Below are 17,473 nucleotides of genomic sequence, written 5' to 3'. Positions count from 1 at the left end.
CCACCCTCATTCAGTGATCGTTCAGCGTTCAGTACCATTAGTTTGGGGCGGCAGTAGCTCAGTGTGTAGGGACTTGGCTTGGGAACCGGAGGGTCTCCGGCTCAAGTCCCACAGACCACAAAATATGGAGTGTGGACTGGTAGCTGGAGAGGTGCCGGTTTCACCTCATGTGCACAACCTAACCCCAAGCCTGCTCATGGGGCGCCTAACGTTGCAGCCCCATCACTCCACCATTCTTCTCGGGTTTCTCCCCCCTGTTTGGGCATGTCCACAAGTGCATGAAAGTGTGTGAGTATTTCAGTGTGTGTGTGTGTGTGTGTGTAAAAGAGTGAAAAGAACATCTAGGGGATTAATAAAATATATCTTCTTCTTCTTCTTGAAGTGCACAATACACTCCATGAGTTGTATATTAGTTAGAGTATGAAAGTTTATTCTTGACCTCAAGATCAATATGTGACATTACAAAATAGATTTCAAATGCATCTCACTGACTTTTTTGGTACCCAATTGACCTTTCGCTAAACCCATCCCCTGAACAGTGACTGTCCAATGACAGCTGTAGTACTTGGAGTTTGAAGCATATTGCACTTATTTTTGTCTTTCCAATACCAACATTTTATTTAGTATTTACCTCTACTAGAATAAGCTGCAGTACATTTGTGGGATTACAGGTTATATTTAAAAAAATATATATGTTCTTTACGTTAAATACATACATACAAATACAAACAAATATGTAACAACCAACAGCCAAACAGGCTGAAACAAAACAACACTTTGATACGGGTGAACTAGCTCTTCACCACAATACAAGAACAACTCTGTCTTTACTTCCATGTCTTCTAGCTACATGAGTCATCAACTGGCACTGCTGACTTTAGCCTCAGTCTTTTAGCACGACGTCATAAACGTAGCCATCAAATGCATATTTAAAGACCCCTTTTACAGGATTCTGGTTTTAAAACGAGTCAGCTTGAGAAAGTGTTCTCAAACAATTCATGTAGCTAACATTAGCTTCATTAGCTAGATAGCTATTAGTTCTATAAAATCTACCAGCAACAGTTGTAATGTCTCCACTGAAGCTGCTTTTGTCTGCCTCTGTATAAACTCAGGACTCATTGTTTTACAAAAAAATACTAAGAACTTCAAGTGGTAAATAAATATATATTATCATTGGAAACTGCATAATACCATGCAAGAATGGAAAGTGTGACAGGCGTAGCAACAGTAACTAAGCAGGCAGGGCTTACTGAACAGTCAATCTGCTTGGTCTACTTCAGTGTGTTTTTTTCTAGATGTAAATCTGGTGTTGGAAATTAAAGGTTGAAATATAAACAATATTACTCACTGATGATCAAGGTAATGCTTCTGATTGGAAATACACCATCAGGCATTTCATTCTGGTCTATTGCCAAGGAATTAAAATAAAAAAATACAACCAGGACACAACAAAAACACCTGTTTTTTTAAATAGTGTTACAGTGTTTGGGTGGATTTTTCCTTTAGCAAGCCTACTACAGTATACTGTAGTTTCTTCACGCAACAAAGCAAAGACTATTGTGACATTTACTTTTAACACTGCATGCATTTTGTTTTTGTAAATAAAAATATTCTATCTGATCTACAATAAATGGATGAGGCGATTTCCATTATTACTGAGTCTTTGCAAAGTCTTGCATTATGGTAGTCTGTAGAGATGGGAATTTATACAGGTACTGGCTGACCTGACTGCCAAGCAGCCTATTCTGGGGGAAGTCACTGACTCCACACACATTCCTCAGTCAGTAATGGATTTGGTAGCCCTTGGATACATACAGTCATTGCTATTTACAGTAGATTACATCTGAGCATGAGAGGGTATCAAATAATTTCCCCTTGCAGTTAAATGTGTTGGTGTAATGTGGAATCATGTAAACTATATCACACTAACACAATTCCAAACTTCATGCGTGTAATTGGTCGATTTTCATTTTCACAGCCGAGCAAGGCCATAGATGCAAGTCTGTAACTGAGGGGGTATCAGCATATTCTGATATTTGCATGTGCAGGTGCACAGTAAAGGGGGGAGGTGGGGAGTGAAATTGAGAGAGGCTGAATGAGTAGCATGGCATTCAGATGAGGGGTGGGGCGAGATGCTGACAGTAGAGATTCTGCTGGCCTTCCTAAGCATGTCAGAGGCTTTGTCGAGGCAGGGATATTTACTCGTCCCTGAGAAAGCAGAGACGTCTGACCCTGCACACTCTCCCTGCCTGTCTCTCCTTCTGGCTGTGTGTGTGACATGGTGTGTGATATGGTGTGCTATGTGGATGTGTGTGTGCGTGTGTGTGTTGTGTGAAAGTGCATATTTTTTTATGGATTTTTGTCTGTGCATATATGTATATGTTATGAAATGTGTGTCTGTATGTATGTGTGATAGGCTCGCCTAAGCAAGGAGCAGCGATGGGGCAGCGCCCTCCTGTCCAGACATCAGTCCCTGGAGGAGGAGTTTGAGCGAGCCAAGGCTGCTGTTGAGGTAAGCAGAGTGCTGCTTAGTGCACCTCACATCTGTCAGCTGTCAGCCGAGAGCCATCTCCACCGCTGACTTATAATAAGGTTTAACAGGAATGACCGAGTTGGTTTTTCAATATTTATCAGCAGAACTTTTCCTCGGTGCGCTGTCCTTGTCTGCTTTGTTTGGGTTTTTGGAAGTATAATTTCTGCTGAATTCTTTTGATTTGAGCAGGATACTGAATCCCAGACAGCTCAGGTGTTCTTCTATAGATTACCCTGACTTTAGGCTTATTTGACTAAGACAGCAGATGTGCACAGTTCATGTTAACGCAAATAAAATGTGTCAGTCTAACCCATTAGTGCTCATCTATGAAATCCAAAGATAGAGTCTGTTTCAGCATAAATCTCATCCCCAACTTTAAGAGAAAGGGATGGAAAGTCTCTTGGGTGCCTGTATAAATATTTAAATAAAAAGATGCCTTAAAATGAGCATTGTGAAAACTTTAAGCTAAGAAAACTTTATTCAATATCGCATTTTATTTCATTGCCCATGTAGCTTCATAATCGTTCCTGCAATCTGAATATATCTACCTGACGCCCCGTGGAGCTGATTGCCATTTGATTCCTTCAGCCCTTTTATCTCTTTGTCAGATGATCACTATTGCGCTTCCTGCTATGTATTCGTCCCTGTGGTGCTAGCGGACAGGTTAATAGTCCATGCTAAACTCACACACTCAAGTTCACAGGGTGTTTGACCCAGAAAAATATTCACGACTCTCAGCTGGCTAACAATAGGAAGGTAAATAGGTCAGTCATTTTACGGTCAGACATATCAGATACCACAGGAGATGGAGAAGTTACAGTAATTAGATCTGGCTTAATTCTTCATAGGGCTGTGTATCGACACTTTGCATGTGTGGAATTTTGAAGCATGTCTGACGTTCTTGTGTAACATTGAAAATTACTTGAAACCTCCTACATCTCTGAGAAAAAAAAACTTTTCTTTGAAGCTCAAAGCACTCTCATCACTTTTCCCTTTTTTTTAATGTAATTTCACATTAGGTAACTATTTGATCCACTGATGAGATGGAATGAAAATTTCCATCCACACTTTAATGAGTTTTTTTCCTTATTCTGCAGTATGTTTGGATACTTATATTATTATTATTATTATTATATATTTTTGAAAGGTTACATCACAATGATCCAATAACAGCTACCTGAGTGACTAAAATGGCAGGGTTTCTGTACTGTATCAGGAAAGTTTTGTTTTTAAACCACTTTACTGAATGGACATCTCCCTTCCCAGAAAATGAGTGTTATTTCAGCTTTACTGAGGGCTACAGTAGACTGTTGCATACTAAGCTATGTGTAATGGTCAATAAATAATAGAGCAGGAACAGGAAGACTGTGAGAAAGTGAGAGGGTGCAGAGGAGTCCACCCACTTGGGGAATCCTTCCCAAAGTGAGCAATGATGTCACATCTTGTATAAGCCATGAGTTGCATCCTCCCAAATAATTGCACAGTTTGAGTACAGGTGTCAGCCGTAGGGCAGGTAAGTGATGAGATTTTTAGATTCTCCTGGACAATCGCCTGAGCATGGAGCATCGATTGGTAACAGTATCTCGCAGCTTCGATCGAGCAGCCTGAGTGCTGGCCTCCTCTCCAGAGGAGCTCTGATGCAAGTGGTCAGCCATTTTGGCTTCAGCTGGCAATGTCAATGGCCAAAATCAGATAATTTCCATTTAAGTAGCAGTGCATATGCATGCCCTTTCATACTAATAAAGACATGGAGGTAGAGACGGCTCAGATTGCAGAGAGAACATTAAATCAGCACACAGCCTTTCTGCCAATTTATTCAATTAGGTGAAGCAGCCAAATGTAAGAAAATTAGGACCCACAGAGGGAGCAGACAAGGAATTAGGCCCCCAAATATAATCCATTTTACAAAGCTGGCACTGATGAGAAAGTGTAGGTTTCTCACATAAAAATGCCTGAAAAAGGGAGGATGAAATGGCAGTGGGCCAAGAGACGGAACTCAGCTTTGAATGCATTTACAAAGAGGCTGATGAAGAGATATTTTCTTAGTAGGCAAGTGTCCCTGTCACACAAGGATACCACCAATTAATCCAAGATGATGACAATGTAATATTTTTATTAAAAAGGAACCACTGGAACAGCTGCAGGGTAAATTGTGACTTCAGGGAACGGTGGGGCATGAGCAAGCACTCCCATAGTGGTGATAAAGGCGAGATGAAGGTGACTGTGTGGTCTCTTGTTTGATTAAAACAGTAGCAGGACAGGTTCACTTTTATCTTGCAGAATATTAGTCTGAGGCACTTCGGGTTTAGTGAGAGATTACAAAGGCAGCGCTAGAAGTTAGAGTTGTAGACTTGCGATCAAAAGGTCAGTGGTTTTTATCCACAGACCTGCTAGAAAAATGTGGATAGGGAAAGTAAATGAGTAATGCTTTCACCTCTCTCTGTAACTAATTCAGTGTGCTCTCAAGCAGACATCAGAATTTTCTATTGGAGCTGCAGTTTCCATCATGACAACAAGGGTGCACACAGCATCTACTATTATATCTTCAAATTTAACTTTATTATATTTACAGAAATGTATTTGTCTCTTGATGCATGCAAAGGTGAATTTAGTACAAAAAGGAAGTAGTGCAGAAAATACATTAGTATATTAAGATATTCTGCCGTTAATTATCTTTAATTCCACTGACTACCTTCTAACTTTCTTCAGTTTTTCACTGCCATGCCAGCACTTTACAATCTCAGCACAAAATATCTTTTTCACCCACACAAGAGTGGCCACAGTAGCTCAGTGTGTCTTTATTACAGACATACACACAGCGAGAAATGACTAGGGCTGTACCCAAGAATTTGGTCAGTCAAAATTGGATTTAGCTGTTCAATACAAAGATTTTTTCCTTTTGTTCAGTTCAGCGTCACATTAAACTTCTATATCAGCCTACATAAGTTTCATGTTTAATGCCTTTCTTCGTCATCTATAATATGAAAATATCAGGTTTCCACACAGTCAGAGAGAGTTAAAGTGTGCATCCTGCTCACAGTTCAGTCCTAAAATCCCAGCACACCACAGAGTGTCTCTCCTGCCGGGCTGCTGTCAGCCAAAGAGTCGATCACAGTGGACGGCAGTAGGTAGTACTACCATCTGGTTCGAAAGTGGTTTAGCTGACTTCACTGACACTCATCACGCTGCCCTTCAATTCTATCACCCTTCTCCGCTTCCAACACCAAAATCTGGTTTTGTGGTCATTCTGAGAATGACCTGCTATCCTGTTGCTCCTGTGTTGATCTGTGTACAATGACACAGCCAAAAAAAAGCCAAATACAGAGATTCAACTGACAAAATGCAAATCGACTCAGGGTCTTTTTGACTGATGACTCAAATCAAATTATCAACTTCTGGGGGGCAGCCCTAGTAATCACTCGGCCAAAACGCATTCGTAGCACTTTGTCCACTGAAATGAATTTTAGTCTTCTCTGAGTGACATTATCAGGACTCCAGCTTCCTATTTTTGTCTCGTTGACCAAGGACTTGGCCTGCGTAGCAGAGCGGTGGGTGGCTCATTAACATTAAAAGGCCAGACCAGCCCTGCTCTGGAGATGAGGGGAGCTTTTTTTGAAGGTTGCTCTGTGTCACCGGTAAATAATTAGACTTTTTGTAATGTAAGGCCCCTGGGCAAAGTGGATAAGTAAACCCTATTCATGTGCTTGTTTCCTCCAAAGGTTGAGTCAAGTTAACACATCTCAAACTGATATGAACAGATAAGGAGTCCACTTGAGAAGCAATCACACCAATCCAATCCAAGCACCAATCCAAGACCACGTTATGTATTAGCCCCTGCTATTTCCCAGCAGCATCCCATTAGACATTTTTTTTTCCATGATGGCAAAGTCATGACCCACCCTACTCTGACTCTGATATTCTCACCCTAACCCTAACCAATCTAACCAACCCAAACCAATGACGACAACGAGTACTAGCCAATCAGAATGTGCTCTGTGCTGCCACTGGGCACTGGTGACTACTGTTTTAGAGCAGTGTAGAGTTGAGTCTCGGTAGTGTAATGTTAGCCAGAGCTAGCTAAATGTCAGCAATTTCAGGAAGGCCTTTGTATTGGCTCAGGAAAACACAGGATAGGCTACGGCTTAATGTTACCATTGCTTTAAATAGGTGAACTGACAGCAAATAGGTCTTAATTAAAGTCATTAATTCCTTATGTCTATTCCTAGGGCAAAAGCCCACGATGATTTTGTATTGCAGTCTAGTTACGATTTACTATTTCTTGCTGAAAATCTGAAGCAGTTGTTTTAAGAGCATTGGTTTCAGTGTCTTCACTGACCAAAAAATAATTATTACTCTATAAATTACCTTCCTGACAGTGTACATTTATTTTCACTAAATATATTGTCTCAGTCCAGCTCAATAAGAAACACAAATTAGAGGCAAAATATAAATACACCTTTTCTAAAAGTGGGTGACAGCAGAGGGTATGTGTAACTTCTGTAGATGTTGTAATGATTATGTATGTTGTCAATGATGTGTTCATGAGGTAACTAATGAATCCCAAACCCACTTCCAACCCCCAGTTCATTTCCAAACAGTGGTGACACATTTGGTGGCAGGAAGCACCCTGGATTCAATCCATTTCACGTAACACTTCATCAGAGCTGCTGAAATTAGAGTCACAGCAATGGGTTCGCTCCAGTGATACACAGGGTATAAATTACCTTGCTGTATCTTTGCCTTGTTCCACATAATTAAACTGCCAATGTCAGTGTAAAAAACACCCTTCAGCGTTACAAAGAAATATGACTAAATTTCTTATAAATGAAAAACATGTCCGTATCTTTACTCCATTTCGATTCTGCAAGCAATTTGTTGTCACCCGTGGTGCAATTAGGGGGCGGACAAGTTACACACCAGATGGGATTTCACAGAGTAAACAACTGACTGTCTATGAAACACAAATAACGAGATGATGGACTAGGTCACAGTGCAAATACATGCCCACAACACAATGAGAAATCATGATAAAATAATGTTACTATATTATGTAAATTAGCATAATAGCTGTGGCATGAGAACCATTCTAACATAATAGCTGAAGATTGTATGAGGCCAGGACCAGCACTGGGCTCTGCAGCAATTTTGCCAGCATGGCTAACAGTTAGATCTGTGGGTCATGTGACTTCCTTTGTTGATGGCGCTTTTTGCAACACACTTCATTAACTATAAACACTTTCTAAAGTACTTTACTGACAGTAAGTAAAGTTTCAGATATGTGTACTTTACTTCAAAGTTTCCATTTTTACTTTCCAAGGTTTTCTTCCTAAACTCCCATACATTCACTCAGTAAGCTTTTTCAAACAACCAGTCCAGATGATGCCACTCATTCATATCCATAAACTCACTTGTATTTTATATATCATTAAACAAAAGACCACAATATTTACAGTCTAAGAAAAAAAAGATATGTACATTAATTGAACTATAACCTCCAATGCATTTTCAAAAGCCACCAAAAAGTCTCATAAAGACATAATTTTCATGACATTTGTGTGTGGGAGTTAACATTACGAATATATCATATTGCCTGCATGTAAACTGAACATGAACTAAAATTTTACCATCAAAACCAAATGAATCCACTTTTATCATAAATACAACGTAAACCTTTAATATGGCCTCAGTGGAGAACCAACACTGTTTCTACATCTAAACGGTTACTCTAAAGTTCAATCCCCACAACTGCCTGCATTTCCTCTATCTCAGGAACCTTGATAGTGCACTTCCTCACAGAGCCAACAATGAAGACTCATATTCAGGCAATTTGTCTGACAGTCAGCAGCCTGCAATTACCTGCCGTTTCTCACCATCAGGGGCCACACTATGGCCTTCTTGTCAATCACAAGCCTCTAATATGTGGAGATGAGAAGGCCTTTGACACATATACACATACATACACATTACATTGACAGTAGATCTTTCTGACCCTGCTCCCCTCTACAGTGTCACTACACACACTTACTGTATACAGTGCTGTCATGTACTGATGAGTTTCTGGCTATAGAGGACTCAATAAGTCACATGAGACTATTCTGCTACGTTTGGCATTATTCTTCCTGTTTGCTCTGCCTCTGACAGGAATACGGCCAAGAATCATACACTCAGCCAGCTAGAAAAGAAAAAACTCGGATAAATTCGAGTTTTACATGAAAAACAGACATGATGGTTAACTGCATCTGTAGCAGCAATGCTGCATGCTAGGAGCATAGGCATACATCACTAAGAACTGTGGGTACATGTTTACCACAATAGGTTGAATGAGAGGACAGAAGAATAAGCTTTACCTCTCAACAAGTCATGTAGATGTGTATCCAAGACTTCAAACACCATCCCAAGATAACTCTAAACTCTAAATTATCACTGTTATTTTTATGACATGATCAGACAATAAACAAGCATCTGTTGGTAGTTAAAAATAATAATAATAATATTGTTTTATAGTTTTAGTTTATTATAAACAAACAAGACGGCACAGCGCAGGTCACAGTCAAGTGCGCCTTGCTGCATGTCGGGGGTGGGGATGACGTCCGCTGCCATTCCCTCCGGTGTTTTGCATGGAGACGGGGTGGAGGGGGAGGGGGAGGAGTGGCAGGAACCAACAGTCCTGAGAGAGTTATTAGCGGACACAAGACATTTTAATTGATGTATCATTTATCATGGAACTGCTTCAACTGTTCAGTGTCAGTATCCAACACACCTGCAGTAGAAACTGTATAATATTTCATTAGAACGACACATGCACATGAGCTCCGAGGACTAACCAGCGGATCTGACATACATAATTGTGCCTTGACATCACTCACATTAAAAAAATTACCTGGTGCTTTCAAATGACTGTGAGAGACTCACCAGAGTAAAGGAAAGGCTGTCAGTATAGGCTACTAGCTGTTGTGGATCAGCATTCTGCCTCACTAGCATTGACTTCATAATCAGAATACTTTTTTTCTGTATGAAAAACATGACAGCTGGTTGAAAAACTTACAAAACGTACAATGAAAGGGGAAAATGAGCATAAATAAAAGGGTCTGTATGATTTCAGAGACATTTACATTTATACTTTTACCAAATATAATACCCAAAATATTATTGAACAAAAGTGCGTTGACCTGCTCTGAGCTGGCGAGACACACTTGGCACCAAGATTGCTATGCACCGCTGGATTGGCATTGCGACACAATGGGCCACCAAGATAACAAACTGCCACAGTCAAGGAAATAACCTCAGTGTAGAGTCTACAGTTATGGTAAGGGACTCTGTGCTAATGTTTGTTAATTAGAACTAAACACAGTACAGCTGAGGCTGATGGGGATATCATTAGTTTTACCAGTATTAAGTAGTAAGCTAAAATATTAGACAAATGTATTTTGACCTAATGGTGGCACTAGATTAAAAGTCATTAGTAATTACAATTCTACCTGAGGAAAATATCAATGTCTGCATAAAATTTTATGGCAATCCATCTAATAGTTGTTGAGATGAAAATGTCAACCTACTGCTGGCGGTTGATTAAAGGCCAGGGGTTAGTAGGTCAGTCAGTAGAATTGATCCTCTGGGGACAATGAATGTCTGTAATTGTACAGATATTTCAATGGTGGACTGACTGGTGGACCTTACTTTACATTGTACCACAATTGTGGTGTCCAGTGTATGAAAGGTCTTAATAAACATTGCATGTGTCTTAAACACTGGTAAAAACTGAAAGTGACAAATATATATCTTTAAAATTAAGTAAATAATCTATTGGGAAAAAGTCACCACATGCACCTTTAAATCAGCTCTAAAATAAACTAGTATGCGAGGAGAAGATGGTACAACAGGAGAGATACTGTGTGGTCCTGTTAAACAGTTTTAGTTAAATCCCTTGATACAGCTTTGAACACACTGAAGCTGATTCAACTCCTCTTGGCGAAGGCTGATAAACAGAGAGTTGCACTAGTCATAGTGAGAAGAGAGAAAGGCACTTCCTTCCAATCCTCTCTGTAACACTAAAATTCATGATGGTTCTAAGTTTAGCAGTTCTCCTAAGATTAAAAAACCTTGGCTAAACAGGTGTTTAGCATCTCTTCCAAAACCACGGCTTGAGTCTCATCAGAGAGGCTGACTGGATATGTTTACTAAGAAGCAAAAACAGGTTGAATCTGGCTGGAAACAAAACAATGGGTTTTATCTAAAGACAAATGGAAATTAATATTCATATTTAGTTTTCAAAACTTAATATGTGCTTTATTAAAGTATTTCTGATTCTGATTCTGATTCTGCTTTGTCTTTTGTCTGCATCTTTTCATAACTACTTATCTGGTCTGATCTGGATTTTAGGCCTTTATTTTTGGTGACTACTCACAAGCCTCACTTAAATCTAATCGAACGCTGGGTTTGAGGCAAACTACAAATGAACAATTTCTTCAATGAGGCAAACTCATCATCCAAACAACATTACAGTGATTATAACAGTTAGCTTCACAGCGGAGGCTTTTGAGTTTGTCGGCACTGTTGATTGCTGAAGGGTACAACAATTTCAAGCAGCAGTTTTTAATGTGGAAGTTGGAAATGTGTATGGTTTTCTTATAGCAATTATTAGCCTCTTTACTGACCTAATAAGAAACTGTCAGGTGCAGTGACAGTTTATCCATGTTGATCATTAGCATATTATTTTAAGTGTAAAAGCTATGTTTTTGTGCAAGGACTTATTTGACCATTTTTTGCAAGTACATTTCAGATATTTTGTATTCATTGGAAGGATGTTGTTACATTACACTACAATTTCATATTTGGATATGTACATAACAGGTTGTGTACCAAAGGATTTGGATTGAGATACATTTAAACCATGCTGGCTGCTGTTTTCTGAAGACTAATATAAGCTTTTATGTAATAGGCTCATTCTAGGATTTAGTTTCTCTGACGAATAGAAAATGAAAAGCTATTCCAGGAGGTGGATTGGCATATTTAACTCATAAGTTAACCTTTCAAGGATTCAGTTAATTGAAATGCCAACAAATAACAGTTCAAATGTCGAACTAATAGAGAAGTTAAAGCCTCAATCCGGCATTTTTTGACCACATTGTGTCAATTCAAATGATTAAAAACATTTTGTCTTACAGAGGAGATATGAGCATTTTGTGCATTTTTTAACTGATCATATATGAAACTATAGGTCTGTCTTCCAGCTGTACTAACAAACATTATTTATGTAAACATGCCTTTAACAGTATCAGAAAACATAAATACTGATTGTTAAGTATTCATTTGCATTTAAAAAGACCTGTCAATCAATTTGAAGGTGGAAGAAAGTACTAATCTTGTGTATTGATTTTTTGGTGGTGGGGCTGCCCATTAGTTTGCATTTGAAATGTGGATAGTTCCTTTAAGCCCCGCCTCGACTTGCAAATCTAATGAGTCATCAGAAAGTGTAACGTCCATACGTTACAGCAAGCCAGTGAGCCGGACAGACGTGACATTTTCAACAGAAGGATAATGGGAAATTACTAGAGCTGTTGTTCTACTGTGCACTAATCACTCATTCCTTCCTCTCACCCTCCCACTCCCCCATCTATCCACCCCCCTTCCTCCCTCCACTGTGTCCTACTCTTTCTCTGACGTCTGTAGTCAGATACCGAGTTCTGGGATAAGATGCAAGCAGAGTGGGAAGAGCTTGCTCGGCGGAACTGGCTGACGGAAAATGAGCAAGCGCAGATTCCCTCCAGTGTCTCTCCACATGAGAAGGTCACTATCACAAAATGTTATTAGCCTGTGTAGAAATGTGTCTGTATAATAATGACATCCTCTGTAGAGTAAATAATTCATGCCTGTCTAGAGTTATAATGTGAAATCAGTTACACAGAATTTGGGGGAAAAAAAGAAATGTGATTAGATAAATGTTTAAATAAAAATACACCTGACTCATACATAACTCCCAAAGTGGGGTTCCAATAGAAGACAGCACACAAACCTAACATTAAAATACAAGCTGAAAACAGAGGCCGCTTTTATTGAAATCATCATAGAGCTTTCTGGCTTACACATATGAGTGCTGTCATTCATAAAATGTGCAGGGTTAACAAAATTATTTTCACATGTAGTTACTTTTCACTTTAAATGTGTTGAATGATCAGATTTTTTTTCTAATTTTCCTACTATTAATACATATAGAACAATTTGGAATATGATGCATTGTATATCCTATATTCTATCTATGTGTATGTGTATGGCATCATGATATATGATATATAAGACTGTTGGTGGGTTTCACAGCATATGGCCTAGCAGTATATTTAACCGATCCGCTGAACTTCTTATATAACAAAATCATACAAGATCAGACTTCTGGGCTTTCTGATTGATCCCAGTGCAGAGCTAGTTCTTAAAGAAAAAGCTGTTTCAAAGTCATTGCACTCAGAAGCGGTCAACAACACACCAGGGTAATCACAGTTTGAAAATGCAAAGTTTAACATTTAAAGAGAACAGACAAACCCCGGGGAGCACAGCCCAGGTTTGATGTGAAGCAGAAAAGATCAATTCCTGCTGCTGGAGCTTTGCTTAAATATACAACTGCACAGGACAGTTGCCCTGGTTTGCATCTGAATATGGAAGAGAGAAACTGACATTGCCACTGTCCCTATTTTTTGTTTGTTTGTTTGTTTTTTTTCGCTGACAGGGTTACTACTTCCACACAGATAATCCTTATAAGGACTTGCCTAACGCATATGAAGAGGGACTAAAGAAGTCTCGAGAGGGAGACTTGCCAAACGCTGTGCTTTTGCTGGAAGCAGCTGTCTTGCAGGACCCTCATGATTCAGAGGTGAATTCATTTAGCCCACACATGCATACACACTTCAACACACACACACACACACACACATTGTATTTTTACACTGTAAAAGAAAAGAAAACTGCAAGTCTGCACCAGTCAATCCAGCTTGAGTAGTTTTGAGCTCAAACTTGAGGCTAAATCCAACCCTGATGACTCCACTTCGTGTTGGGAGAAGCTAGAGACGAAGAATGCCTCACTGACCACAGGTTGTGTGAAGCAGATTTAGCAGGCTGCACCCACAGGCTGGATGTTGATTGCCTGTAGAGGGCAAATATTTTTTTTTCCTTGTTAAAAGAGTTGTTTACTGTAGCAAAAATACTCAACGTTTTCATACTCTTGATGAGAATTTCCATTTGCCCAATGAGCTGAATAATAGCTCATTCTGCAGGTTTTTCATCCTTTTTGTATTCTCCCCGTTTCAAAAGAAGTGACCTCTTTGCAGGCTGAAAGAGCAAAGCCTTCATACAAAGTACTTTCGGAATCCCCCGGAATATACAGAAATGTGCCAGTTATTCCGAGGAGAGGATTATCCCGCGGTGTATGGAACTAATACGATTCCAAAATTCCTCCTAGGGCGCTTAGTGGCTTATTGCCCCGTTGTGAAGACCTCTGAATCATTCAGAAATAATTTCGACCCTCATTTCAAAGAGTGGAACAGAAAAGCATCTACAGAGATTTGCTTTAGAACAGGTCATTAAGTGTGCCCTTACAGACACAAAATACAGAAGAGTAATCTCATAATCTTACATTTTGGATTTGAGGTTACTTATATCATTGTCTGCCCTCTTGTGCTGATCAAAGGTACTTTGTATTTGCGTCTCCCTGCTGAGGACCAACAGTGGCACAAAGATCAACCGCAGTGCCTCTCCCACAGTCACATTCAAGGTTTACTGAGCAAAAACTCAGCAATGAATAATCTATTGGTCGACTGACAGAAAATTTGTGTGTATTTATTACTGGGTTTAGTCCTAAATTGAGTTATGTTTCAAGTGAAAATCCCAACACTGGCTTGTTCCAGCTTCTCCAGTGTGAATATTTTAAGCTTCTGTATATTTTATTTAGCTGGAAATGAAATATTTGGGGGTTTGGCACTGTTGGAAGGACAAGCAATCTGAAAACAGGCTCTGATTTTTTCTTTTGACATTTTATACTATTTAACACTATTGATAATGAAAGTAATCAATTGTTTCAGCTCTTATATTACTTATCTGGTGCACTTAAGCACCTTCCAATAAATTTAGGCCTGCAACTAATGCTTTTATTTCATTTAAATTGATTAATCTGCCAATTAACTCTTTTGACGAAATGTCAAATAGTCCCTGATTAATTTTCTGTTAATCAACTAGTCCTGCAGCTTCCTTCCTCCTTCCTGAATTATCACTTCACTTTTATAAAGAGATAAAGCAGTATGTCAGCAAGTCATATCTGAACTCCACTGAATAATAAATGGCTCTCTTGGTTGATTTAATGGGGTATCTGAGTGTATCTAAGGACAACCCTCCGAGCTTAACACTTTTTAATCATAATTGCATGCACCTTTGTTTGACCTCATGAAGGTTTTACATCCTTTGGAGTTCTGAATGTTTAAAAGCACTGCATTGTCCTCTGTGGGGATGTGTCTGAAACACTGGCATCATTCGCTCTGTGCTGGATCACACTCATTGTGCCTGACAGACGATGCTGAGCCACTGTAACTGTGTTTCAGCCCCTGGAGAATACCGGCTATGGAGTCCAGGTTTCCACCCTGCTGTTTACTGTTACCTGTATTTTGTTTCCCTGCAGGCTTGGCAAGTATTGGGGACCACCCAGGCTGAAAATGAGAATGAGCAGGCTGCGATTGTCTCCCTCCAGAGGTAAAGAGAAACAACTGCATCAAATTCCCATTTAAAATCAAAAATCGCCGTCAGACATGGCGAAGTTGTCAGCTGTTATTGCTCGGGGGCACCATATGTTTGCACAAGTCGGACTCTGTGGAAATGTCATGTTAAAAGATGAAGCCCAGTGTATGAAATTTGCTTGAGAGGTTTCAATGAACGTTTTGGTAGCAGTCTATTCAGCAACAACTCAAAATTCTGTAATGTAAAGATTTGGTATATTTTTAGTTCCAAGAAGAACATGATTTTACTTTTTACTACCAACCAGCAACTGGAAGGAAACATACTGCAATTTTTGTTCTTAAAATAGAGACACCCCACACGGATGGTGATTGCACAGATCCGGGGTATGAACAGAGTCCTCAATGGGAGGTGGCCCACTTTCATTCATAACGCTGCTGAAGCCAGAAATTGCACCTATCTGGGGGTGTGAACACTGACAAGTCAACTGAAAACCCAAGAGACCGCCATTCAGGGAAAAAAAAGCATCCTTTCTTTTTTAAGTGCAACATAGAGGGTCTATTCTGTTAAATAAAAATATTTTTTTTAATTGCTGCTCTACTTAAATGGGATTACAAAGGCTGTGAAGAATTTATTTTTCAGTTCTTGCTAGAATCTTACTTAATCCAATAGACTTAGATTCTGAAACTCCATTCAGATTTCGTGTCATCTGCACGGTGTCAACTTCAGTTTGTTTATTATGTAATAGCTCCATCTGTGAAGGGAGTGTTGGGGTATGAAGTGAGATTAGATGTTTACCTGGCATTAGTCTTGTTGTTGCTATACTGGCAACACTTCAGTTGGCAAGCACAATGTTATCCTGCTCTATTTGGGTTTCTTCATCAATTGTATTAAATAATGCCACACAAACATCTATTATCTTCCACTTCAGTTTTCTTTATTCTGTCATGATTATTTTATGCTTCACTTTTAAGATATTCCTTTAATAGTCCCACAATGGTGAAATTCCAAAATTTGATGGTCAAGATATATGAACTGCATCTCAACAGCTTCTGAGGGGAAAAAAAAAACATTTTCTGAAGTGACATGAGGCAAAACTGTGACTTATTTGTGGTTATTTAATGGGCAAGTCAGCTTGGTTCTGTACACAAACAAATCTGTGATTGTCTCTGGAAAACATGGATCTCTGGTCACTGGACTTGCACAAACACATTCTTGTAAGTGTACAGTGGATTTGAGTGGATTTAACCAAAGTTTATGTAATCTTTACCTCGAGCACATTCAAGTGGGGGACTGAAATAATTTGACTGAGATTATGAGGGTTTTAAGGAAGTTGGCGCATCAACTGTAGCAAATCTGGCTTGAAAGTTATCTTGATGAAAGCTAAATCTTGTTTTGGCCTCTCCTTCAGTCTTTTAACTAATCCAAATTGTTCATCCAACACAGTGCTGCTCTTCTCCCCTTTTCAATTACAAAGGCCAGCGTAAATCTTAGTGGCAGTAGTCCCAATGATATAACCAGTGATATAACTTAAGTACTCAAACACACTTTCCATCTGTAGCTCTGGAACAATCACCATTTTTTCCTAAATGAAAACCGAATGCAAATAATCTAACCATGCAGCTGAGGGTAGCATGCAAACCTGGTCCTCTGCAGCCGAGGCAAAGCAGGAGATGTGCAGCTCATCCATTCTGACCCAGAAATCATTAGCCTCTGCCTGATGTTCCCTTGCTTTGGCCTGTCCCAATTAATGCCTGTCAAATCTAGATTTCCCTTTGAAGTGCACACCTTACACAATCTCTTCTCTCCCATGCCCGGGGTCCTTTCTCCATCCAGGTGTTTGGAGCTCCACCCAAATAACCTCCCAGCCCTCATGGCTCTGGCAGTGAGCCTGACCAACACTGGTATGCGCAATGATGCCTGTGAAGCCCTGCTCCGCTGGGTGCGACACAATCCAAAGTACAAGCACCTGCTGAAGGGCAAGACCCACCTGATGGGATCCCCAAACTCCCAACGCAGGATGTCTCAAGCTCCCAACACAGGCAGACACGAAAGGTGGGGTATTAATAATGTACTAATATGCAGACAAATCTTCACATTGGCGAAAAATTACTGAAACAATAAATTGTCAAAATTGTTGCCAATTCATTTTCTGCCAAACTCTCTAAACTCTAGTGGACAATGTTGAAAATCAATAATAAGCAAGACTGATTTATGTGAATACTGGATTTT

At 39.6% G+C, this 17,473-nt stretch overlaps 1 protein-coding gene across 1 annotated transcript in view; it reads left to right on the top strand.

Moving 5' to 3' along the window:
- Nucleotides 1-17,473, top strand: part of pex5la (peroxisomal biogenesis factor 5-like a) — a 42,991-nt gene that overhangs the window by 18,442 nt on the left and 7,076 nt on the right. The window contains 5 exon segments of the mRNA XM_035653707.1: nt 2,417-2,512; nt 12,203-12,319; nt 13,251-13,394; nt 15,189-15,259; nt 17,078-17,263. Coding sequence (XP_035509600.1) covers nt 2,417-2,512; nt 12,203-12,319; nt 13,251-13,394; nt 15,189-15,259; nt 17,078-17,263 — 614 coding nt within the window.

The sequence above is a fragment of the Morone saxatilis genome, unplaced genomic scaffold (assembly GCF_004916995.1).
Source record: "Morone saxatilis isolate NCDOM2014 unplaced genomic scaffold, NCSU_SB_2.0 Contig12, whole genome shotgun sequence".
Classification (NCBI taxonomy): domain Eukaryota; kingdom Metazoa; phylum Chordata; class Actinopteri; family Moronidae; genus Morone; species Morone saxatilis.
This window is presented reverse-complemented; position numbering and strand designations above follow the sequence as displayed.